Raw genomic sequence first — 25,926 nt, 5'->3', positions numbered from 1 at the left:
TGCTAAGCGAAAAATTAGGTTTCAGGAACCGTCTACATCAGCGTGCCATCCCACTGACCACATAAAGTAGTCTGTTCCATGGATCCAGGCTTTAAGATAGTAGAGAAAGCGCATCGAGAAAATTTGGGCGAAAACCACGGGGGAGCTAAGGAGAGACAGGTAAGTGGAGCATGTAAGCATTGATTTTAGTATCTCATTCCGGTCTAGACGGCTCCTGGTATACCTAATGACTGGGAAATTTTGACAGTTTACGTCAACCACGTCAATAGGAACTTCAAGATCCCAAGACGCGACTGGAACGAGAGCATTAAAAAAAAAACTAAGACAAAAAAACCCAATAGGTTTAATAAGCTTCTCTGTTTCATTCCAGCTAGACTGCAAAATGGTCTTTTTTTTCTCAAAATCGGTTTAGTGTACGGTACGTAAGAGCCTTACTCGCGCGAAACGAGCGAGCCACACACCCCTAGGCCGTGGACGTGAGGCGATGGGCTCAATTTCTGCCGCTCTCTCGGTCCTCCCTGAGAAGAGAAAGGGGAGGAGTAATCGAGCCTTGTGTAGCCTGTTCCAGGCGCTCAGATAGTGGGGAAGACGCTAAAGTAAAAGGCACGTGAAAACTTTTCTCCCGTTTTATTTTCGTGTTCGCGCGTTCTCAATTCAGCGGGCCCGACTATCCAGGAGCCAGGAACAGGCTAAGCCTGGCGAGAGAAAAGTAGGAGAAAAGTCTCGATCTCCGTTTTCAGCCTCGCTCCAGACCTTTTGATTGACTGTTCGCGCGCATATGAATACGCAAAAATACGGACTGTTTTGCCGTCCCCATTCCAGCGTTCCTGATTTTCTTTCTCATTTTGCGAAAAGATACCCACTCGGTGTATGGAGACACGTATTGTATCGCAGACTTCAAAATGGCGGCACCAAGTGAGGAAGATGTCGAAGGCGTTGCTCTGAATTTGCGCTACTCTCCTGGCCTGTGCCTTGAAAACTCAAGGTGTGGAATATATGTTTGGAGTTGTGGGTATTCCGGTTGTCGAGGTGGCGGGAGCTGCACAGGCAGAGGGCATTTAGTCGTTGATTGATTTTTGCAAAAATTCTCCAGGTCTGTTTACCTATAGAAGAAGTTTGGGTGAGATTTCGGTACAACTCCATACATTTAGAGTTTGCTTCCCAGTTGTATTCTAGTCAGCTTCAGGTTAACAATTTAAACTGTTTTACATAACATTTTTAAAAGCATTGCAGTTCGCTTTTTCAAAGACCTGACTGAAAAGTACCTTGGGTCATTGTACATTTATACCTGAAAATAGCAGAACAATTTGCTTTACTATGAAAATTAATTTGACATAGTTAGAAACAGCGTTTCCACGGTGGTCCGCAAGCAAATTTCCCTCCTCTGCTGTGAGCTTTTATCCCCGCTTTTTATACATTTCTTGTCCGTAAATAAATTTGAATGGAAGATGAAACCCTCGTTTGAGCTGGGTACTTTAAACATCAAGCCTCGACAGTTTTTCCGCCAATAAAATCATTTTGTCAAGAGTTGTTAACTTACAAAATTCGACACTCGCTGAGCTTGTCGATAAAAAAAGACAGGAGATCGTCAAAACCTTGATAACAATAATTAAAATTGTTTCCTGTTTTCTTGTGGTTTGTAGAAAATTAGCCTGTTCGTTTTTTATAGGTGTTTTGTAGCTGTATAGTTTTTATGTAGTTACGCTTCCCGTTTAAAGCATAAAATAATCGGGCGCTGGAGTCATTCTTCGCTTCGTTTCACAATAATTTACTCTGTCCTTTTCCTCTACCGGTTTTGTAACCTCTAACAGTCTTCTCCAAGAGCAAGTCCTCTTCATCCTTTACTTCAAAGCATGGGCAATCTGTATAGTCGAAGACAAAGATATGAAATATAAAAGTAAGACGCGCAAAACATCGGATGTAAGAGGTTGAATGGCTCTCGATAATGTGACGTCACATTTTTCCACTGTGTTGGAACCGATCGCCTCAGCCAGTTTCCTATCCAGTCTTTCTATTATCCGTGGCTGAACATAGTTTTTCTGAGATACAGTCGCGCGCGCTAAGAAATTCTCCGTGACGGCACTTGTTTCCACGCACGCAAAAGTGATGTGATCTTAAAGAAAAAAGGGAAAAAAAAATCGAAGTTTTGGCCTCTAGAAGTGCTTTATCCCTACTGTTAAAATCTTTTTCATGAGAAGATATGTTGTTATGGGCTTTTCCGGTAAAAAAAATTGGTGAGGACAGGCTAAGAAAAATGCCTAGAAGTTGTTACAAAAATTTATTCTGTTTTCCTCGCTCTCGTCATATCACGTGATCTCAGCGCGCGCTCAAGTGTTGTGCATGCGTACTTAGGAAACAATGTGTGAGCGCTTATTTCGTTGACTTTCATAGGCAATGTAAACAAACGACAATATCCTAAAATCTGCTCACTAGAATTTGACGAAATTTCCCAGAATTCATATTATTATGGCACTTCAATCAATGAAAACTTAAAAACAAAAGTTGAACAAAGGAGTTTTGTGACATAATCAATATTCACTTGACAGCTATTTTCTTAAATACTTCAAAAACTGTTTGTTACAATTTGGACAAATTAGTTTTAAAAAATGACGATTATTAATTGTAAGATTATGCAAATTCAGAAGGAAATCTAATGACTGGATTTTGCGCAAACCCACTGAATTCAAAATTTTATCATCCATGTTGCCATGGCAACGATATAAATCTTAAATTTTACCTAATAAACGTAATGTCTTATAACTACACTTTGCCCATGCCAAATTTGAGCTTTATACCTGCAACGAGTCTTAAATAACACGACAATGAATGGTAGCCATTTACAACCTATCAAGACTGTATTCAGATACCTTAAAGAACGAGGTATACTACACCTGTAGCGTGCGTTTATTTTTCTACTTCTAATTGCTTGAAGCGCTGACCGCTGCGTGCTTTCCTCGGATCATGCTTTCCTCGGATCATGGATCAACGCAAAAAACTAGAGCTGGAAAAACGAGTCTCACAAAAGGCGACTCGAATTTGCTAGAAATAGGACCACTATTGCTTGGCGCATGATCGCTGAACACGGTTACCAAATTGGCGACTTTCAAAGAAATTTAGCGGCTTAAATTATTTTTCTACTTTTAATTGCTTGAAGCGCTGACTGCTGCGTGCTTTTCTCGGATCATGGCTTAAATAACAACGTAATTACACGTGTTGCGAGCTCGTCTCGGATCGTGGCTTAAAGAACGAGGTATGTGTAGCATGTTTGTGTCGGATAAGTCTTAAAGAACGACGTAATAAGTCAAAAAGTAGCTGCGACGCTCAGATGATGTGTCGTTATTTCCATAACAAAGAGATTGAAAAAATTTTGTAAAATCCGCAGAAAGTTGCACGAAAAAACGTTAAATTTGAAAATTTTGTAATTTCCGCTAAAATTGTAAAATCCGCTTCGCTGCTCGAAGGATGTGTTGTTATTTACACAACAAAGAGTGAAAAACAAAATTAAAATCCGCAGAAGGCTTTAACGTAAAATCGTTAATTTTGTAATTTTTGTAGTTTCCACACGAGAAATGCGAGACGCGACGTCTCGCCTTTCTCGCGTGGGGTGATTTTCACGCGCGCTCGCGTTTCAATCAATCAATCAATCAATCTTTATTTAAACACGGTAAAATCCATCAGGAATTTAAAAATTAAAGATAACCTAACTATCCTAAACAAAATTCAAAACCTAACTACAACTAATCTAACTAAAACCTGTTTTTCATGAATGCCGTGTATAACATTAAAAATGAACATTAACTAATCTTTTAAATTGACTAAGAGATTCGGCTTCTCTCACATGACAGGGTAGGCTGTTCCACGCTCGCTCGCTCTACTATCCCTGAGGAAAAATTGGGACTACTCGTAGTCTTCCATTGTGCTCACGTGCCCTACTCAACGCATGCGTAGGTCTGACTGGCACTTGACTCATGCGCTTTAGAGCCCCGAAGGCGATTTATGACTGAACGAGGAAAAAAAGCCGAACTTTTAACCCAGGCCTGACTGCCTGGGTAACGAGTGGTCGTTCCTCGTTTACATGATTTAGCACCGGAATGGAATTCTCCCTTCGGTACAGGGTGAACTTGCAACGGTGTGACTCGCGCTGGCGTGGCATCATTTTGGTGTCATAATTAAAACATCTAAAGCATAAACTTCTAAATATAGGAATATTAAGTCTCAAATTTCCTAACTGATTATTATATTGCTTTAAGCATAATAATTTGTCCAAATTACAAGGAGGCTGTTCTTAAGTTTCTTTTATTAAATAAGAAAAACACCTTTGTTTCCGCAATTATGCCATTGTCATACATAGCTCACTGGATTATACTTGAGAAGGATGAAATTATTAGCTAATTCACAAGGAATTAAATGTTCTTCAGCTTTAAATGAAGTAATTTTCATGCAATATTATACACTATGAATAACAAAAATAACACGTTTGACAAATGAAAATTACCTTTACACTGACAAGAAATTGTTCATGCTGTCTGCGGTATAAAATTCCAAAATTTGACTTAAGGCCTCCTCTTATGAGCCCTTAAAACAAACAATCTAATGAAATAACGAAACTGAACAAACCACACAGCAGTAAAAACTTTTACGTCAACTAATTTATCAAGTTTGATTGAGCGCAGTGCGATGCAGTTGCTAAAGAATCATCTCGCAAAAAATTAAACAGCATTTCAAAGGTCAATGTCGTTAACTATTGATAATATAAGAAAAACCTAAGAATTAAAAACAACATGACACTGAGAATTTCAAAACCTAAGCTTCAAAGCAAGTTGATAAAATTTTAAACCACTATTAATATTTCTGTCAGTACATGTGCTTCAACTTAAAGTTTTAGCTGAACTAAATATCTTGCTAAATTTTCTGAGCGAACCATACTTTTCCATCAATAATCGAGATTAGATTGGAAAATGAGGGAGGCAGCTTGGCCCAGTGGTTAGAGCGCTGGACTTGCATTCGGCAGGTATCGCGTTCAAGTCCTGCCCTGACCGCTAGCTGGATTTTTTCTCAGTAGTCCCGAGTTCAAATCCTCGAGTGCCGAACTTGAAATTCGGAGGCCCCGAGTTCAAGTCCCGCTCTGACTGCTAGCTGGATTTTTTCTCGTAGTCCCGAGTTCAAATCCTCGAGTGCCGAACTTGAAATTCGGAGGCCCTGAGTTCAAGTCCCGCTCTAACCGCTACCTGGATTTGTTCTCGGAAGCCCCGAGTTCAAATCCTCCACCACGTTTGTTAACAGCCAACTGGTTCGCCTCCGTTCAGTTAGGATTCTTAACCTTGTTATGTACTATTTGAGTCATTTGTTTCATTATCCCTGAAAAGCCCCCTAAGGGATAATTAAGTATTTATTAAGTATTAAGTATTTATACTATGTGGTTCAATTTACACTATGGAAATCCGAAGATTTTGGTAAGCCTTTTTATAAAATGCTCTTGGAAATGGAGAAAACCAAATCTTTCTTCCTAATTTCACCTTGCTCTTGACTTGTTTGCTGTTAATTCCGACGAATGTTATGTCGAATTCACTTTTGAAGAAGGGTTCCTGAATTTCTCCGTTCACAATCACAGGCTCCCCAGGGATGTTGGGAATCTCGACTTCAACTCCGTGCTTGAGTAAAAGGTCATCATTTCCTTCAATTCCTACACTGTCTAGGAAACCATCAAGCTGCACTACCTTCAGTAAAACGGAAAAAGAGGGGTAAACCAGGTATTTTATTGTCTGTCCAGTTTGTTTTTCAGTGTTTTACTAAACAGAGAATCTTATCACATAAAACATGGTTCAAAAAGTAAATAAATAAACTGTCATGCACAAGCATCATGCAGGCGCTAGGCTTTGCAATTTTCTTCTGCTTTTACTTCAGTGTCACTCAGGAACAAAAACAACAAAAGCTTTTATTTAAGCACCCCCGACGGTGAAAGTTAAAGCTTGTACAGCTTATAGGGCCGTGTTTCGATGTTAATTAAAACACATTTGTTGCAATGCTCACAGAAATGTAAGTTCCATTACAATTAACATAACATATATCCCTGTGTCCAAATTATAATTCTATTACCAATGTTATCTCCCGGATGTTATGAAAAGTGTATAACATAAGATGCTAAGAATTCCACCAAAAGTTCTACTTTACATTTTAAGATCCTAGATAATTGGCTGAAAAGAGGCTAGAAACTGAACTGAACTTTTCAAAGCTTAGCTAAGTTTCCCGAATAAAATAAAATACACATAAAGATTAATTTATCATTCGAAGCCAATTTTTCTTTCTTTTCATTGGCCGAGAGCCCACCACGTGACCTGCAAATAACTGCCTACAAATAATGGTCTGCTCATGTGCAATGCCGTCCAACAGTGTTTGGCCGCAAATAATATGCTGCTCATGCGTAAAGGAGACCGTGCTTTTCTCCTTCTTGCGATCGGTCTTGCGTGAAAATGGCAGATCGCTTCGCTTCCCAGGGATATTCATTAAAAAAACAAACTCGGTGATCGAATGACATAAAACAATTATTGTACTCGGTTATCGCTAAATATCGCGATTTGTCTGTGGCGAGCAGATCAATTATTGATCTGCGAGACACTCGTCCAATAATTGCTAATTGCTCAACCTCGTCCAATAATTGTAATTGACCGGTATGTCTGGCACAGAAATTGATCTTGACTACATAGTGAAGAAGGCCAACAGACGGCTTTATGCATTGAGACAACTCAAGAAGTGCAAAGGTCCGTCGACTGATATTGTTCATATCTACCGCGCGCTAATTCGCTCTATACTAGAGTACGCCTCCGCTGTCTCTGCTGGCTTCCCTAAGTATCTTGCTTGCTATCTCGAGAACGTGCAAAAAAAGGGCCCTTTCCATCATTTGGCCTAGTATTTCGTATGAAACAGCACTTGACAAAGCTGCATCATCCACTCTGACCGTCGGAGAGTCTCGTGTATTAAATTTATAGGTAAGGTTCGGCCAGGTAACCCGTTATACCTACCAATACACAACAAACTGGTACCTATATCTACCAGTGTGTGTCTAAGATCAGGGAGTTCTAGCAGGCCCATGGCCACAAGGACTGAACGTTTCTCAAATTTTGTTAGTGTTAGATATTAATCTTGTCAATCAATGTAGCGTATTAGTATATATATCACAGCTTGTAAGGTATTCTACAATTCAGTCTTCCGAATGCAAAAGGGATAATAAACCAGTGATTTGATTTGATTTGTTGTTATTGTTGTTGTTTTTTGTTTTTATGTGATTTCGTTCTTAAACGGAAATAACTTCATGAGAGAAATTTTCTCATTTTTAGGCCCCGTCCACACAAAACCGGATAAATTTGAAAACGCCGCATAAAACGTTTTCCGCCACACTCATCCGGATAAATTTGAAAACGCTTCTTTTTTCACCGGTTTTGGTCAAAAACGTATAAAAAGTTTTCTGTCCACACTAATCCGGACGAAATTGGAAAATGCAAAGCTGCCAGAGATATCACACAAGATAATAGTGACGTCAGCGGTTTCGAAATGTTCCGTTTTTAAAATTTTCTCCATCCACAGTAAAACGGCTACCCGTCGTTTTTAAATTCTTCCACTCTGGAGACCTTTTTAGAAAAGTTCCTTTATCGGTGGGGAATTTCTCCAGACCCATGCCGATTAGTGTGGACGGAAGGCCTAGCCGGAAAAATGAAGTCGCGTTTTCAAATTTATTCGGCATAGTGTGGACGGGGCCTTAATTTCGTAAACAACGTGAAGAACGAAACATAAAAAAAAAAAAACTGCTAATAAGAATAATAATAATAATTAATAATTAAATATAATAGAGAGATACAGAGAATACTTCATGGAAAGTGCTTGCGTACGGTATTTACGCACGAGTTGTTGACGCATCAGATATCGAACGAGTGAGCGCAGCGAACGAGTAACATTTCTGATACAAAAACAACGAGTGCGTAAATACCGTACAAAGCACTTTCCATGTGGTATTATGTTTATTATATACGTACTGAGACATTCATCATTTTGGCGGCCTTTTTATTTGAAATCTTTCGAAAATGCTAAAATTTGCCGCTACTCACTTACCGCAAAATGACAACGGAAACGAAGCATCAGCTTTTTTAGTAAAAACGTTTGATAAAAACATAATTGACGGTAAGGATATGAGGTAATCCAAGAACTATAAGTAATCTTAACTGTTTGTTCTCAATGCACAATTGAAAATGAGTGAATTTAAGTAAAATGGCTGGTTTCAATATAGTCTCAAGGTTAAATGAAAGGCAAAGTAACTCCGACAAAAAGCACAAGAAACGCTTATTTTCCCTTTCCGCTGTTGTTTCGCCGGCTCTCTACCGTTTTCTTTATCGAAAGTCAAACAAACAAAACTATTCCACTCCATTTCCGAAATGTTTTTCACTTTTTTAGCGAGAAACACTCTTTGAGTAAAACTTTTCTCGTTCAATGTGTGCGAAGCGGCGCTGCAAGCTGCAATAAAAGGCGGGAATTTTGGCGCCAAACTCACACACCTCTGTGGCTTCTGATTGGACGTATCATTTTTCTCACACGTGAAAAAACATCGTTCGCGATTCTGATTGGACGTATTATTTTTTTCACACGTGAAATCCATCGTTCGCTCCTCTGATTGGCTAGAACTAACTTGCGTACGAAAATTTACGACATAGCTTTTTGGTGAGTATTTCTCAGTATGTATATAATAAAGTTATGTACATGTACTGAGTAGAACAATAGCTTAACAAAGCGTTAATACCTGAAAGAAGTCAAGACCCTTGGTAGGGATGTGGAACAAAAACACATTTTCCTTGTCTCCGTACATAAAGTACGAACTGTGCTCAGGGAATTCGTGGTTGTCAAAATGATTGTAACGTGGAACGTCCATGATTTTCATGCTTGGGCTCATAAATGGATGGTTGCTGTTATCAGAAGGAAGGCCAATGAAACAGTCGAACTTTTCCAGTTCACCGGAGTACCCTGTATTCTTGAAGAAGACGTCATAAAGTCTTTGCTTTTTGCTTCGAAAGACAATTGGTTGAGGAAAATTACACTTTAACAGCATTTTCTGTGTCGTGATGTACTTCTGGGCGTCTTTGTCGGACATGAATTTTAACTTAACAATCGCTTCGTACTGTTTCGGGACTCTCTTAAAGTCTCCTACATAATAGGCGATCACTTCATTCTGTTCATTGACAACACCCGTGCTGACAAAGTTGTGGAGTGCAATAGGATCAGTAACCTAACAGGAGAGATCGACATAAATTGATACATCGTTGATGTACGGCTGCCAATCTGCAACTTAACTTGTACTCTTAAGTACAAGTTAAAACGAGATACGAGATACTAGTTACGAGTTACGAATTAAAACTCGTACCTCTTCATCCTCTATTCAGGATTTGTAAGGAATACATAAACTTCCAAGGTGTTCAGGCATATTGTATTAACAGTTCTAGACTAAATTAATCCAGGCTTTTAAGTTCATTGTATTCGGCGGTCGATCTGGTACACAGAGTCAATCATCAGAAATGGCTACAATATAACCTCACTCGCCTGGTGATTATTGGGGTAGACGAGGTGGTCCTGGACCAATCAGAGCGCGCGAAACTCTACAACCACCTGAGTATTAGAGCGTTTCACTCACGTGATCAGCATAGAAGAAAAGATATCAACTCCCACAGGATAAGCTTGGAACACCAATATGGCCGCCGTATCATCGATTTTGGCACACAAAAATGGCCGCAGTGATGGCGTGTGAAACCGCTCTATTATACTGAAACCATTTTATATGCAATATGCAACTAAAGACGATTTTGAAAATGGTAGCCTAGCTAGATAATATGGGGAGTGTGGGAACTTTAATAACCTATATATTTACTCTCCCCCAGGAATGAAAGCGTTTCAGATATCATCATATATTGAATACCTTATTTGTACAAAAAGATACCAGTAATTTTAAAATCATACAACAGATTCTTGCCTAACTTCGTTAAATGATGTAATCAAAACCTTTTGCTTGGTAATATATTCAAGTTTTCTGGCTCTGTTTTTACATTGTCACAGGATTAGTTTGCCACTTGGGGACTAATTGAGAATAAAAACGTGTAAATCAATTGCCTTAGTGAAATAAAAATGATACAGTCATTTCAACTTTGCACAATGCCTTGACATGGAAATCGCAATCTATAAAAACATGACCAAACCGCCAATAAATAGATTAAGCCATGCACCTTAATTGAATTTTAATGATCTAATATATTGTCTCAAAGGCAACATATCTGTACGTTCTAAGCCGTACTTTACGTATAATGAAGCACTTGCAATTTGATTACATCTGAGTTTGCCCTTACCCTTCCAACGGCGCACAAAATACTATTTCTCATGATAGAAGCCATGCGCTCCACGAACTCTGTTGATGTGGCCCAGGGATCCATGCAGGTTGTAATGACGTATTTGACTGGCGTGTCGTTATCTGAGTTAAGCTGGATCAAGGAGGGAAAAAAGGGAACTAAGTGTAAATCAGTTACCGAAAAAAAGGCACTCAGTTAATCATATGACAGTATAAATTCAATACATATTATAGTACTAAGTAACGAAATTTTAGACGCGCATATTTCTTTTCACTTTTCATCGGTGCGGTTTAAAAAAACATCACCAATTCTTCAAATATTCAAAATTTCCTGAAAGATGACCCCCAAGGTTTTCTCTCTTCTAGCCAATCCAATCCTGAATAAAACCGACGACGCTAACCTGATATTTACGTCATAGTTAGGCTGTGTTTAACCGATGGCAATAAGCATGACTGGTTAGGATAAAAAAAATATCAAACCGCCGATGTGGTAAAGTCTAACGAATTCCCGTAACAATATAATGCCCGTTAGTTTCATAACAAAATACTTAAGCTATGTTTTGCCAAATATTTAACACAGTTTCAACTCAGTGTCATAAATTTAATGACATTTTACCCCTAATCTTTTCTTGAAATTTGTAGCTGCAACACTGTGGACGTGGGACACTAGACTTGAAGAGGTAACAAGCATTGGAATACGAAGCGCTGTATGTTCCCCTGATGTGTGACTGAGGCTTTCGAAGATCGATGTGTTGATTGCATTGCACACTTCAACGCTTTCGTTTCCTTTCAAGTTTACAGAGAAACACGGTATCAAGGTGTCAGGACCCACTTCTTCAAGGTAAATCATAGCCTCATCATCCTAAACGACAAACAAGTTGAAACAGTATTAGCATTGCTGCGTCGGTACGGAATTAAATCACAAAAATACAGCAATACAGTTTAACAGGTTAAAAGATTTACCCGCGCAAGTTCTTCGTTGCTTTTTTCCAGAATTCGTCCCCTAATAAATTTGATATGCTCCTCCTCTGACCAGTTATTCATATTGGATAATGGTTTCGTTGTTTTAATAACAAAAATGTCGTCCTCTTTGGCTAGTGTTGCCCACTGACAGTACAGGATCTTTGACGTAAACATGCACAAAGCCAGGATACGACGGTAACCGTGAAGACCAATGACCTGTGAAAATAAGAAAACGAAATAAGGAAAACTATGCCATTGTAAGGACAAGCAGTTGAGAAACAGCTTATATTCTTGTTGTGGCAAATGAAACACTACATGAAATGTCTGCTTGGATAAATGCATGAAATAACGTGATAATAGGGATTGGGTGGGGTCTGGTGAGGTCTTGTGCTGGACGTCTCGCTCATCCGGAAAGTGACTTGCATTCAAAAACTTATCCTTTCCATAGTGTAGTGATCGCCGCGTAGCCACCGGATGGATTGCCACGTACTAAGGCTGTCATTGTAAGGCTATTTCTAAGGCTTCAAAACGTGTCCACAGCCGCGCCTACAAGGAGATTCCTCGTTCTCGCGGAGACTGCTATTGTGGCGCCACCGGGTGCCCGACCGGATAACTGGGCTGGGCAGGCCTAGGCTGAGCCCTCAACCTTGGTTGTAAATAAATCTGCCTAGGAGAAGGAAATTTCTCATTTCGAAAATCGGGCAGATGAAGCTCGGCAACCATGGCACGCAATTCCTCTAGGACAAGGCGTAAGTCTGAGGTAACACCCTCGAAGTGTCCAGGGTTGATGGACAGACTGGGAGGGCAAAGATCCTTGCTCCATGAAAGCCCCAGGGTTCCAGCATCCGTGCCCCGGCCATTGGAGTATGGCTCCGCTGCCTTGTGGAATATCTGGGAGGGGGAAAGGCTAAGGAGTAAACCCTGCAGAAATCCGGAGAGGAGCCCCTAGGGCGGTTCATTGGGAACATGATTACCTGCCAACAGCTTCGGTAGTAAAGCTGGTGCCAAATATTTTGCTCTGCTCTCCTTTGGACTACATCAGTGACGACGGCGACATGGGCATCCCAGTCTCCCCAACACGGGAGGCAGCAGTTACGGGTCATACGTCCAGGCCTACTGGCGTAGGTCCGTGCGCTACAGGTTGCCTCCGACGGTGGGAGGGATCATCGCGTCCCACCGGTCAGCTATCACCCGCCTCAAGCTGGGCACCCTCCAGCCAGTAAGGTGATTACTCGCCACAGTCTGCCTGCTTCATTACGTGCTTGAAGCTTAGAGGAAAGCCTTTTGATCTCAAAGGCTCAATATCGACATCGCTGCACTGCAGGAGACTAGAATCCCATCAGACGGCAGCCTCGGATAACAGGACTACACTCTCTTTTAACAAGGGAAGGAACCAGAGGACCCAAGGTTGCTGGGCGTTGTATTTGCAGTGATAAATTCTCTCCTGTCCCCTATAAAGCTGCACCATCCAAAGGCACAGCCCGTATTCTCTCTCCTCGCCTCTCCACCTCCTCAGACCCAGTGATCATCCCGAGCATTTACGCTCCATCAATCTGCTCTTCAGCCGAGGTCAGGGATGAGTTTTATTAGGAACTAGAGACAACCATCAGAGAGATTCCTGCCACGTAATACCTGTTCTTGCTCTAGGACCTCACCGCCCGAGTGGGAGCTGACCACGACTCTTGGCCCCGCAGCATCGGCCACTTTGGCGTCGGCAAGTTGAACGAGGACGGTCAGAGACTATTGTAGCTGTGCTCTTCCCACAACATCTGCATAACCAACACCTTATTCTCAACCACGTTTAGCCACAGAGTATCTTGGCGGCACCCCTGATCCAGTCACTGGCACCAGCTGGATCTTGTTATCACTCGAAGACCCTTCTCAACTGCATCCTCAGTACCCGCAGTTACCACAGCGCTGACTGTGACACCGACAACTGTCTAGTTGGCAGCAAGGTGCTTCTTCAACCCAAACGAGTCCACCGCTCCACACAGAAAGGACGCCCACGCATCACCACAGCCAGGACAGCAATCCGAGACCTGTGTGAGGGCTCCGCCGACTTCACTGAAGAGGCCCTGAGGGACTGCCACACAACAAGCGCTGAAGAAAGGTGGAACCACATCCGTGTCACTACCTACAAATCAGCCATGGACACCTTCGGCAATAGAGAGCGGCAGAACGCAGACTGATTTGAAGCTGGCATTGCCGAATTCGAGCCAGCAATTGCGGCGAAGCGAGCAGCACTGCTCGAGACCCTTTGATTAGACACTCTTTGCACTCAGGAAGGCCAGGAACGATGTCCAACGAATCGCTCGACGCCGTGCCAACGACAACTGGCTGAATCTCTGTCATAGCATCCAACTATCCGCTGACTGCGGGAACATCCGCACCATGTATGATAGTAGAAAGAAAGCCTTCGGTCTAAGCGCCACCAAAACTGCACCCTTGAAGTTATCTGCTGGTGACATCATTACAGACTGGGCGAAACAGATAGAGAGATGAGGAAAACACTACCAAGAGCTCTACTCAAGGGAGAATATCGTCACTGACGCAGCAGTTGAGAGTATCATCCTCCTGCCTGTCATGGAAGATTTTGACGGTCCACCCACAGTAGACGAACTCCGCAAAGCAATCAACGGTCTAGCCTGCGTTAAAGCACTAGGCAACGACGATATCCCACCAGAGGTCATCAAGGCTGGCAAGAACACTGCTCTCCTTTATCACCTGCACGACCTCCTGCTACAGTGCTGGGAGGAACAGTAACGTGACACCAACATCATCACGCTCTACACGAAAAAGGAAGACTGCAGCGACTGCAACAACTATCGTGGAATATTCCTCCTCAGACTGCGAGATTGCTCTACAGAATTATCAAATTCACCGCTGTGATCTGAGTGACTTGATAAGAGGCGGTGGTGTTGCCATGTATGTGAGTTGTGCTGTTCACTGCCATAGGATACACCTGCTGGATCCATCTACAACTTACTTCGAACATCTTTGCTTAGAGACCAAGCAACATCGTTTGGGGACAAAGATTTTTTTATTATTATCTACCGCCCGCCAAACTCAAATCCTGATTTCTGTATGTCCCTGGAGAAAATGATAGACGTTTCTACGAGCACATATAACGAAATAATTGTGGTTGGAGACTTCAATGTTGACCTGATAACAGTTAAAGGGTCCTGTAGGCTATCCACAATATTCCAAGATGCAGGGATGGAACAGATAATATCTGCTTCCACCCCAACAAGAGTTACCCGATGTTCGGTTCCGCTGCTAGATCATGTTTATGTTACGCATCCTGAACAAATCATCGAAAGCCCATATATGTCCCCATGTATGGACCAAGTGACCATTATCCGGTGTGCTTCGTACACAGGTCTCGTGGCCTAAATCACTAAAATCGCATCATGACACCATTATATACGGAGCTCCAAGAATTTTGACAAGGATAGTTTTATTTACGACCTATACACTACTCCATGAACGCTGCTTGACATGTCTGAAAATGTAAATGACAAGCTGGACAAGTGTACGAACTCACTACAAGAACTCAGGAAAACTGTTCGCCGATTGGGCACAATAATACAAAGCATTTTTGTGCCCAATCAGGAGCCAGCATTCGCTTGACCGTTTGGAAATGGTCCGGTGAGAGTCGGTACCCAAGGGCTCTTCCGCCCGTGCTTGAAAACTTTCGTCGGGCCTTTTCTCCCGGCCCGACTGACTGCCCCTGGGTCTCCGAGGATGTGCTAGCCGACGGTGGGAAGGCCTTTGCCCATGTAGCGGTGAACGGGTTGGAGACGTTATCAGAACGGGTGTACCCTGAGACGCAGTTCGGGCTCAGAGCCGGAAGATCAACAATGGACATGATCTTTTCATTGAGACAGCTGTAGGAAAGATGTCGCAAGCATAGCAAGCCCCTATACATCGCTTGTATTGACCTGACTACTTCCTTGGATCTAGTCACCAGGAAAGGCCTATCCACTCTTCTGCAGAGGATTGGATGTCCCCGAAGCTCGTAAGGATGATCGCGTCTTTCCATGAAGACTAGCAAGGTGCCGTCCAGTACGACGGCTCATCCTCGGACCCCTTTCCAATCAAGAGCAGAGTGAAACAGGGCTGCGCGCGTACTCGTTCCCGAACTCTTCGACACCTTTTTCTCCCTACTGCTGTCCTACGCCTTCAGCCAGTCAGGCGTGTAAATCCACACCTCTTCAACCTTGCACGCCTCCAAGCAAAGGCCAAGGTGAGTAAGTTAATGATTTATTTATTCATTTATTTTATTGACCTTATTTAGTCAGAGATGCCAGAATGGGCTCTGAGTCAATAGCCCATGAGGCCGAAGGCTGAGTGGGCTATTAACTCAGAGGCCATGAGGGCGAGAGAAATAATTGTTTTAGTAAAATCCAACTAGTTGGTCAAAAATATCGAGACAAAACAACTTTAGCAAGCAAAACGCGATTCAGCCGCCATTGTTCTGGTTTTCAAAGCCGGCGCTTTTCGCTACTAGTGGGCTATAACATATAGCCTAGTAGTAGCTCAACCAAAAAAAGTAAGGGATGCCTTTTGAGGCCAGACTTGAACTTTTCAATATCATGCTCGCTGCTCGCTCCTCAGGTCCAGGGGAAGCATGTTCCAAATCGTGGCTCCGCTGAACTTGAAGGATAAGGGATAAGAGAGATGCTGTTTGTAGACGCAGCTTCCCTGACCGAACACACTGAGGATGCTCTACGGCCACTCATCAGCTGCTTCGCACACGCTTGTAAAGAGTTTGGTCCCACCGTCATTCTTAAGAAGACTAACATCCTTGGCCAAGACGTTAGCAGCATGCCAAGCATCTCCATTGGCGACTGCACTCTTGAGGTCGTGGAGAACTTTTTTTAACTAGGCTCCACCATCTCCCGTAACCTCTCCCTGGACACCGCACTGAACCAACGGATCGTCAAAGTAGCAGCAACACTGGCACACCTTGGAAAGAGGGTCTGGGACAACACCTTGTTGACCATTAGCACCAAGACGAAGTTGTACCAGTCTCACGTGCTCAGCACACTGCTCTACGGCAGCGAGACCTGAACCCTCTACTCCTGCCAAGAGCGTAGACTCAACATCTTCCACCTGCGCTGCCTCAAAAGGATTTTGGACATCACCTGGGAAGAACGTGTCCTAAACAAGGATTCCTGGCACAGGCGGGAGTACCTAGCATGTTCGCCTTGCTTAAATAGAGACGGCTGCGCTAGTTTGGCCACGTCAGCAGTATAGAGGACTGAAGAATTCCCAAGGACATGCCCTACGGCGAGCTTGCCACTAGAATTGGACCTGCAGGATGGCCTACCCTTTGCTTCAAAAACGTTTTTAAACGTGATCTGAAGGAAGGAAATGTCAACCCAGCAGATTGGAAATCTGTAGCTGCAGACCGAAGTCTCTGGAGAGAGGAGCAGTGGGACAAGAGGAGAGAGGGGAGACGGCAGTGGGTAGCATTAGCACCCACAAAGCTAAGCGCGGAATTCATCTGTAGCAACTGCAACTGAGCCTGCCGATCCAGAATTGGACTGTACAGCCACAGCAGGCGCTGCAACTCAACCACAGACTAACCTAGGCGCAGACTTCATTGTCTCCTGGAACAGACGGATGGCAACAACTAAGAAAAATTGGCTGGTTTTTTAAAATAAATTAGTAAAAGAAAAACAGTCCTAAATGGTTACCCTGTTTGCCATCATCACCCCCACAGCAGCTGCCCCAGGTTTGGATCCCTCGATGCCAACGTCGCCAAGACTCGTCTTTCCATGGAGGTAGGGCACCTTACTGTTGATTGACAGAAATGAGTTCATCCTTTTGTCTCTATAACAGATTGTACCACCAGGATACGGACAGAAGCCAGATTTGTGAGGATCAACAGTGATTGTATCACAATAACGGAGAGCTGATAACTGTTCATGGACGTAGGAGCTAAGGTACAATTCTGGAACAAATCCTGTTTCTTTGGCTGTTGGCGTCAGACTTCTCTCAGGCTGCACGCGCAGCATGCTACAGAAATATCCTCCCCAAGCTGCATCCGCGTGAATGCTGAAGTTCAGACCCTAGTTGTTAAATACAAAAATGGAGTGTTAAGAAAATGTTCCTTCAGAGTACCATATCAATCGCATTGCTAGTTTGGCTAAGAGAAACAAGGTATTTAAAGGTCTATATAGAAAAAAACGAAGTAGAGATAATAATACGGAGTTAAAGCAAATCGCTACGGCAGGTGATAATACGTTTGTCGTGGCCGAGGAGATCTTGGGTGAGTACTTTGACGCAACCCGCCAAGTAATAGCTTCACTGGCGAAAAATGTCTACGCTTGCGCTTCGAACATGTCTATTGTGGTAAATTCAACAGATTACTAGTTCCTAGCGATCGCGAAAACGAGGAAACCCTGTTGTTCTCATTTACAATTTCAAAGTGTCGATAAACAACAAATCGTGATCAGTTATGTTTCCATCATGTCTTCATTAAATTAGACTCCAGCACTGCAATGTTATTTTTCATATTCTGGGTACAGTTGTTATTTTTGCGTTATTATCCGTTTCATTTTAAAGCAAGGTGGAGGTTGGGATCTACAAAGTTAAGTTTCGTTTCACCCAAAAAATAAAATTTGGCTTCAGACCCCTGACACTTTTGTGTTCCTTTGTGATATGAGAATTGCATTGAATGAGTAACAGTTGCACATGTACAGTACATTCTGTCAAAATTTAGTACCATTCTACTGGTGTTCCGTGATATATTTCACGTCGGATGCATGCTTTGAGGTCGGAATTCAGTTTCTGAAATACTGCTTGTAACGCGTTGAGTTTTGAAGGTTTTAAAATGAATGGAATTGCTGTCTACTGATAAAGTAAAGTGTCTGATTTAATTAAAAGTGATTGAAAGTTTACTCCAGCCAAATTTTGGTTTCATAGAGCATATAGAACAAAACATCTCAGCATTTTAGTTAATAGTTCTTGACAATTCCTGGGTTCTTGTGAAAATCCGAACAACTAATTTGTGTTATGAGAATCGCCTTTCACCAGTGAAACTACAGTTACTCTGCTTCAATATGGCGTAGAAAGTTGATATTGTTTTTGGTGTTCTTATTGCTCGACATTGAGCTTGAAAGGAACTCTCTCACCATCAAAATTTGCCTCTCTAAGCGATGGCGTGACATCAGTTTCCCAAGAACCATTTCGAATATCTAATAAGACTCGAAGAAAACTTGTGATATGTGGTTTAGAAACTGCAACAGTGGTAAAAATGTCTTTTTTTTTGTCTTGCAGATGCAGCTGTTTTAGAGTAGATCCATTTTATGTCTTTACAAATAAAACTAAACCGTTCTTATCTTTCTGACCGTGTTCAGTCAACTCAAATTGAACGTGATATCTCCAACAAGCAACCGATGACTTGTGGCGTCGCACAAGGCTCTGTTCTAGGACCTTTACTGTTTTTATTATATGTCAACGATATCCACAAGTCATCTGATAAATTAGCATTCTACTTGTTTGCTGATGACACAAATCTATAATGTGCTGATAAAAATCTTCGAACCCTAGAGCTTGTTGTGAACCTGGAATTCCAGAAAGTTTATGAATGGTTAACAGCCTATAAGCTAACGCTACACGTTAAAAACTCGAACTTTATTATCTTCCATTCTCACCAAAAGAAAATTAACTATCAGCTTAACCTCAAAATAGTTGATTCCGATCCCAAAACTTTTTTGCCTTTAGAACAAAAATTGTATGTAAAATATTTATGAATTGAAAACAAAAAACTAGGACGTTCGTTAGAAAGGACAAACAAGCGATTTAAAACTCACGTGTTAGATAATGCACCAAGTCACTGCTTTAGACGAAGAAGGATGTGCCGTTACGACTGCACTTGAACGCCTGCCATTCGCAAAATTATTTGCTGTAGTAGAGCCCGCCATAGAGTTTTGCTTCAACTCCCTATTGATAATGTCGAAGATGATTCATGATACGACGAAGATGGGAACGATCATGATGAGGATGATCGATGAAGACAGTGGCGACAATTTCAGAAATGAAGTCATAAGTTTACGTTGTTCTTACCTTGGTTCTAAACTTTCCGCGCAAATGGACAATTGCATTCACTGGATCCACGGCGCTTTGCTCTGTTGTTCCTGTGATAGCTACTACTGTAATGACTGGAATTTCCTTATCCAACTTTTCTTTTAGTTTGCGGTTCAAATCTAAATTAAATGTTGGTACAAAAAATGTTAATGGTCTTCGATTCAATGACCAACAACCCATGCTGATCTCAATAAACCGCACAAATAACACACATATGACCAACTGAATCAGTAAATAGGGCATTTTCGAATTGCCTCAAAAGCAGTCCTCTGTTTTAAAGCGGGGTTAATTGCAAAGCCATTGATATGAAAATGATTAGTTATTCTCAGGCAAATAAAACTCATTTTCACAAGAAAGGTTTCTCACTAGACCTCATTTTGAAAGTGAGGTTTTTTTGGAACTCGGAAATGGACTATTTATTACTCGGGCTGTTAATGTTAATTAAATACATCCTGTTGTTTGTCCTGTGCTCGTGTTTTTTTTTTCTTTCTTTCCTTTCTTTAAAATATAGTAAATGAAAACCAAGCATAAAGAAGCGTAAGGAAGACACAGTAACCCGTCAAGCGAGTAATCAATTCCGGCACATCGATAACGTCAGTACAAAAGCTAGTGTTGTATTATTTTTTATGCCAAAACAAAGCTAGGTTACTATGTTCCACTGCAAGGAGAGAATATAAATCTGCAAATGTCTATAATAGATAGAAACAGCAGAAACTTGTTCGGGGTTTCATGAAGATAACCCCATAAAAACTTTACCAACCAGTAGGATCCATCCGTGAGTTTTCATCAACTGCTACCGAGACAAGGCTCTTTCGACCAAGTCCGAGGATGGTGGCTGCTTTCGTTAAGGAACTATGCAATGTGCTTGGAACAAAAATGCACGGACTTTGCGTTAGCATATGTCGCCGTACAAACTCCTGCGCTCCAATGAACTCATAAAGATACTCTGACATAATTTCCGTAAATTCTTGATGTCCGAGGCTTGTTAAAAGTTGTACATCAGAGGGCATTTTTAAAATAGTGTCGACATCAAGGTTAAGAAGTTCCCACTGTGACGCGCTGACTAATTCTCTTTCTTTTCCTCTCTGAGGGAAAAAAACCTAAACAGAGTAAAATGAACTTAGAAAACCCATAGACAATAGTAAACACTTAATGATTGGTTACGACACAAACATTGTATACACGTCAAACCAAGACCTGGTGGATGTAAATTCTATTTCACAAGTATGCTGCAAAGCTAATCAATCCTGAAAACCCCCTGTTCGTCAAGAAATTCGTGCTTTGGTGCACGACCGCAAAACTTGGAAGAGCATGGAGGTCGACTGATGGCACCGTTGGAAGCCCCCATTAGCGCCTCAGCCGAGCAAAGAGAGATGTGGCATACCTTACTGTTACTCTTCTCGCGAGAACAGCGGACACTGTTTCTCGATCTAATTCAAGTTACTGTTGATGAAGTCTCTAAACTATTAAAAACACCGAAGGTTAACAAGGCTACTGGTCCTGAAAAACGTCCCAATGTCGTTTTGAAAAAAGGTGCTGACGCCTTGGCTCCATCTCTTCCATTTTTTATTAATTTGGCTTGCGTAGTGGGTTGCACAACACTCAATGAAAATGTGCTAACCTCGCTCCTGTTAATAAAGAGAATGATTAAAACCAAGTGGACAACTATCGTCCTATTTCCTTGTTATCAAAGGTATCTAAGATCCAAGAGCACTGCGTTACCTCACGTCTCGTTCCATTCATCAGGGACTGTATGTTCCCTCTACAACATGGTTTCCTGTCGCGAAAATCTTGTACGACTCAACTCCTTCAAGTAATGCAGGATATTGGTCAAGCCCCAGATAAAGGCCTTGAAACTGACCTTATTTACTTAGAATTTAAAAAGCCTTCGACTCAGTTTGCCAAAGAAAGTTGCTTTCTAAACTAGAATGCTATGGCAGGACAACTTACCTTATAACCTTTGGCACCAAAAAGTCTATCTTCCTTAAACAAAGCTTCTTGCAGTCCCAGTGGAAAGTACTTTACATTTCTCGCCGCCCAAACTGCCTCAATGTTAGCGACAGAACCACCAGCTGTAAGATGTCCCATACATTTGTCCCTTTCATACCCCAGCATGACACACAAGTCCTTGCCCACTTCCATTTCATATTTACTTGTGACAGTGGAGGCCTCTGACGCGCAGTTGTTTTGGTTGTACAACATTGCAGACATGTAGCCAAGGTTAGCTGGCATTGCTGTGTCCCAAAGAACGTGACCCTGAGGCAAAGAAAATACGCGTTGTTCCCATGAGGTTTTAGTGGAAGCTTTTGGAACATTTAATGCAGACGTGCAACCATTAACCCTTTGGTGACCGTCAGTCTGTAGCGGAAAAAAAACGCATTTTTAACCAAATCCTCCGTTTTGACCGGTTTTCCGCCAATTAGCAGGGAAATGACTAGAAATGAGTTTTGCAACACTAAAGGCGTATTATGCCCATCATATTGTCTTTCTTTTCTTTGGAATTGTGGCTGACTTACTTTTCAGGAAAGAGGAAAATTTAATCTGGAAAGAGTACTAGGCAAAATAGCAATATACTTAAAATCTATACCTTGTATCTGGAACTAAAGAATGGAACAGAATTTTTCAATTCTATTTGCAATTTGTCCATCTCAGATTTCAATGTCTCCATGGCATAGTTGAAGGAACCTGCCTCCCGAAGCTCGTCTGTTACATAAGGAGGATCACAGGGAAAGTAACTGTTAAATGAAATGAACAATTATTGGTTGAGGATGAGCAGGATATGAATGGTTATATTAAAATGAGTTGTTGTTGCTGGGTTTTTTTTTTATATAAAATAAACAATTATTTTTACATGAAAACCTTTGCACTTGCCGTATTTTTGAAAAGTGCTTGGCAAAACTCTGAAATACCCTATTTGACCAGCCTTAGCTAGTTATAAAGAATTAACCGGCAGATTTAAGCCAATCAGAAAAGGAAAAATATTTTGAACAAATTATAATTAGCACTATTTTTAGGACTGTCCTTGCTCTTTTTGACGAACACAAGGCTAATAGACCAATTTCGATATATTACTAAATTCATACTTAGCTGCGAGGCTTAGGGGAATAAAAAAAGAAAAATATTATTCATCCCTGAACCTCCAGGCGATTTCTTTTGTTTTAACCCGTTAGACCTCGGAGCCGAGCGTGAATTTTAATCTATCGAAATTGGTCTATATTCTGACACTGACTGCGTTCACTGATGTGTATAAAACAATTAACGGCGTTAAAAAGGCAAATTTCTTTAATATCCTACGTTCCAAAAACCTGTGTTACAAAAACCTGACAACGGTTTCGGCAAAAACTAGATAAATAAATAAAGTAACGATATAAAAAAATTAAAAATAAATAAATAAATAAAAATGAAGTAGGACTTGTTATAGCTCGATTTAGTTGGGGGGAAAGCATCCTGACCGCCTTAGATGTGACCCCCTGCCATAATACTTTGAACTGAGTACCTGTGACGGAATCCGATATGAGAATCGACAGCTTTCGTCAGCAATTCCCGAAAAACCTCTCCATTTTCTGCTTTGGGCCCCAAAAACCAAGCACCTAGGGATGCCCATTGTCTTTGCCTGCAGACCTCGTGATCTTCTCTTGAAAATACTTCCCTTTGCTGTGAGTACATTGGGGCTGTCGACAAGAGCGCTCTCTTTGTCTGTGTTATAATCCTCTTCTCAAGCAGAGCTTCTTCTGTTTCTCAAAATCCTTGTAAGGGAAAATAAAAGAAGACTCATCTATATAAGTGTCAGTGAGCATGAGAAACAAGACGAATTGACAAATACCTAAAAATATCGTAGTTTTGGTTACACGCTGGTAATAACACCAGTCTAGCAGGTGCAAAACTCTCAGTAATTATCAGCTAGAGCTTGCGTTTGTTCTTTGTTTTGGGTTTGTTTTCTCCTTATTTTTATACAGATTTTGACATGATCACAATATGCTATAAAAGTGCATCTTTCATTTCAATACACTTTGTTTAATTATGATCCAGTGAAAACAGCATTTCGATTCAACCAAGCGTGGAAACAAACGAGCTTTGTGATTGTTTTGTCGTTTCGCTCCGGCTTCCGACTCCGACAAACTGGTTTTCACTGGATCGTTAGCTACGGAGTCATAAGCGGAGTAGGAAGAAAATGGAAACATTCTGATTCTTCAGACACCGACTCCGTCGCGCTTATGACGCCGCTACCACTCTGATTTTTTTATTTTCATTAGGTCATAAGCGCTCTTACGAATCATCTTACGACTCCTATTCTGACTCCGTCGCCAGTGAAAACCAGCCTTGAGGTGCGTTTCTTTACTAAAATCCGAGATCGGATCAAAAATCCGGATAATTAGAATTTTTTGTTTAGAAAAGAAACGATGTATCCAAACAAGGATTGTTTTTCAGTCATTTTCATAGAAACGACCTGCAATATGGACGGTATCCTGGGGTGCTTACCATTTAACAGAGAAATCCGGTTGGGGTGTCGAAAGCATAATGGTAAGCGATTTACCAGTTTATTGCAGAATTGCCATATCCGTTACGGTTTGAATCCAAAAAAGGGGGCGTATTTGTGTAGCGTTAGTCTGGAACCGAGAAGGAACCGAGAAATTGGTAAATGGTAAGCAACATTCCGTTTGGTTCGTACCAACTCGAATGAAAGGACTACCTCAAAACGTACTCTTCCATTTTCGGTTGGAATTTGCGAAAAGTGGCCCTAACATTTACCTTCCATGCAGAATTTCCAAAATTTTCTGCAAATGGTAAGCACCCCTGGAGAAAGAATAACACGGCTACTGATAATGTTGCAAATTTGCTGATCTTTCTTTGTATTCTGGACGGTTAGCTCAAGGATACTGCTTTAGACGGGCCAAGTGAAGATGAATCTTGAAATAAGAAATCTACTGAAAAGGTAACTTATTGCAAGACGCGCTGGTGAAGGGGTGTCCGTAAAATGCAGAAACGGACGGCGGATGGCGGCATGGCGGACGGCGAACGGCGGAAAATATTAAATAAATGAATAAAATAAATAAGTGTATAAGGTAAATATATAAGATAGATAGGTAGATAAATAAATAAGACAAATAAATAACAAACAGAATTCAAAATATTAAAAATATAAATATCAGTTGTAACATCTCTGGATCATCGGAGAAAAGATAAACAGAGTAGGCAGTTATGAAGTTTGCTCGAATGTCACTTCCCACTCGTGGCTGGGAAAAAAAGATGTGTGGTTTCTGTTGTTTCAGTTTGCTAAATTCTTTTGCGGTATTTAAGGTCCGTGCCTATGTAAAAGAGGTAAGTTAATTTTTTCGGTATCTGTATTTTATTATGTTTGCTGTTTTCTGCACCTATTCTCCACTGCTTTAGATCTCTTCTGGGTCAACTGACTCCGATAAAAAACACACATCAAAGAAAACTGACTTTTAATAAAAGGTGGAAAAGTGGGTTCGGCCTCTCGCCTAGATTCAAGCCTTTTTGAAGAGGGGTGAGAGGGGAGGGTTAGAAAAAAGACGCAATGAATATAGTTAGCCTACCTTTAAGGGATTGTTTAGGTCTTAGCTTTCAAGGGATATACAATTATTTAGTTATTATTATTATTATTACTATTATTATTATTATTATTATTATTATTATTGTTATTATTATTATTATTATTATCATTATTATCATTATTATCCAGAGCAATCATTAGACTGTAAAATAAATGTCGCTAGTGCGGATATCTGAAATACGTGTCTATATGCTTTTATACTTAGGGCTTTTTTATGGACACTGGTTTAGCCGTCATTAGTATAATTCGATTGCAGGATCTTAATATCTCTGCATAATGGAATTCTTAATTTTATAGAATTTTGAACTTTTATTATTAATTATATCTATTTCCTCTTCTTTTATGTAAAGTTAAGTTACTTCTATTTTTTAGAATTTGTAAATGAATAGTTTTTTCTATCCTCACTTATAATATATAGGATTGTTTTTGTTCTCTAATGAAGGACGAGGGGTTTCTTTTGTAACGGATGGAATTGTAGACAGTGTTTTGATGAATTAATTAGATTTTTTGTAACAGCAGGTTGATTGTAAATAGGATTTTAATTGAGGTTTTGTAATAAAGATTCTTGTTTTATTATTATTATCATTATCATCATCATTATTATTATTATTATTATTATTATTATTATTGGAGATGAGGTCAATATTACAACTGAAGGTCAGCGCCACTTAAGGGCCGTCATCGCATCTCAAGAGTTCAAAGATCAATATTGTCGGGAAAAGCGGGTCCTTGGATGGAAAGGAGAACTCGAAGCACTTGGTATCTGAGATAGCAAGGAGCCAGGCTCATGCAGCCTACACTGTTTTCACGAAGGGTTACAAATCCAAGTTTAACTATTTCATGCGCTCAATAGAGTCGTATGAAGATTACGTTGACCCTATCCAAGAGGCGATCGACGACTTACTTCTCCCAACAC

General features: G+C 41.0%; 1 protein-coding gene across 1 annotated transcript; it reads right to left on the bottom strand.

The window, feature by feature from the left end:
• Positions 1-5,426: 5,426 nt before the first annotated feature.
• On the bottom strand, positions 5,427-21,914 carry LOC140932350 (uncharacterized). Its single transcript, XM_073381967.1, has 10 exons — positions 21,908-21,914; positions 21,386-21,738; positions 20,196-20,535; positions 19,415-19,554; positions 17,041-17,415; positions 11,339-11,554; positions 10,992-11,237; positions 10,377-10,508; positions 8,786-9,268; positions 5,427-5,717 (listed from the first exon to the last, which is right to left on the bottom strand). Exons 1-10 carry the CDS (start codon positions 21,912-21,914, stop codon positions 5,427-5,429), a joined length of 2,583 nt encoding a protein of 860 aa, XP_073238068.1.
• Positions 21,915-25,926: the final 4,012 nt, after the last annotated feature.

The sequence above is a fragment of the Porites lutea genome, chromosome 3, assembly GCF_958299795.1.
Source record: "Porites lutea chromosome 3, jaPorLute2.1, whole genome shotgun sequence".
NCBI classification, from domain to species: Eukaryota; Metazoa; Cnidaria; class Anthozoa; order Scleractinia; family Poritidae; genus Porites; species Porites lutea.
This window is presented reverse-complemented; position numbering and strand designations above follow the sequence as displayed.

Excerpts from the sequence above, each read along its gene's own strand:
- LOC140932350 (XM_073381967.1), bottom strand. Across the intron at positions 20,536-21,385 it reads TTGGTGCCAAAGGTTATAAG|GTTTTTTTCCCTCAGAGAGG; the intron begins GTAAGTTGTCCT and ends TACTCTGTTTAG. Across the intron at positions 11,555-17,040 it reads GGGTGATGATGGCAAACAGG|GTCATTGGTCTTCACGGTTA; the intron begins GTAACCATTTAG and ends TTATTTTCACAG.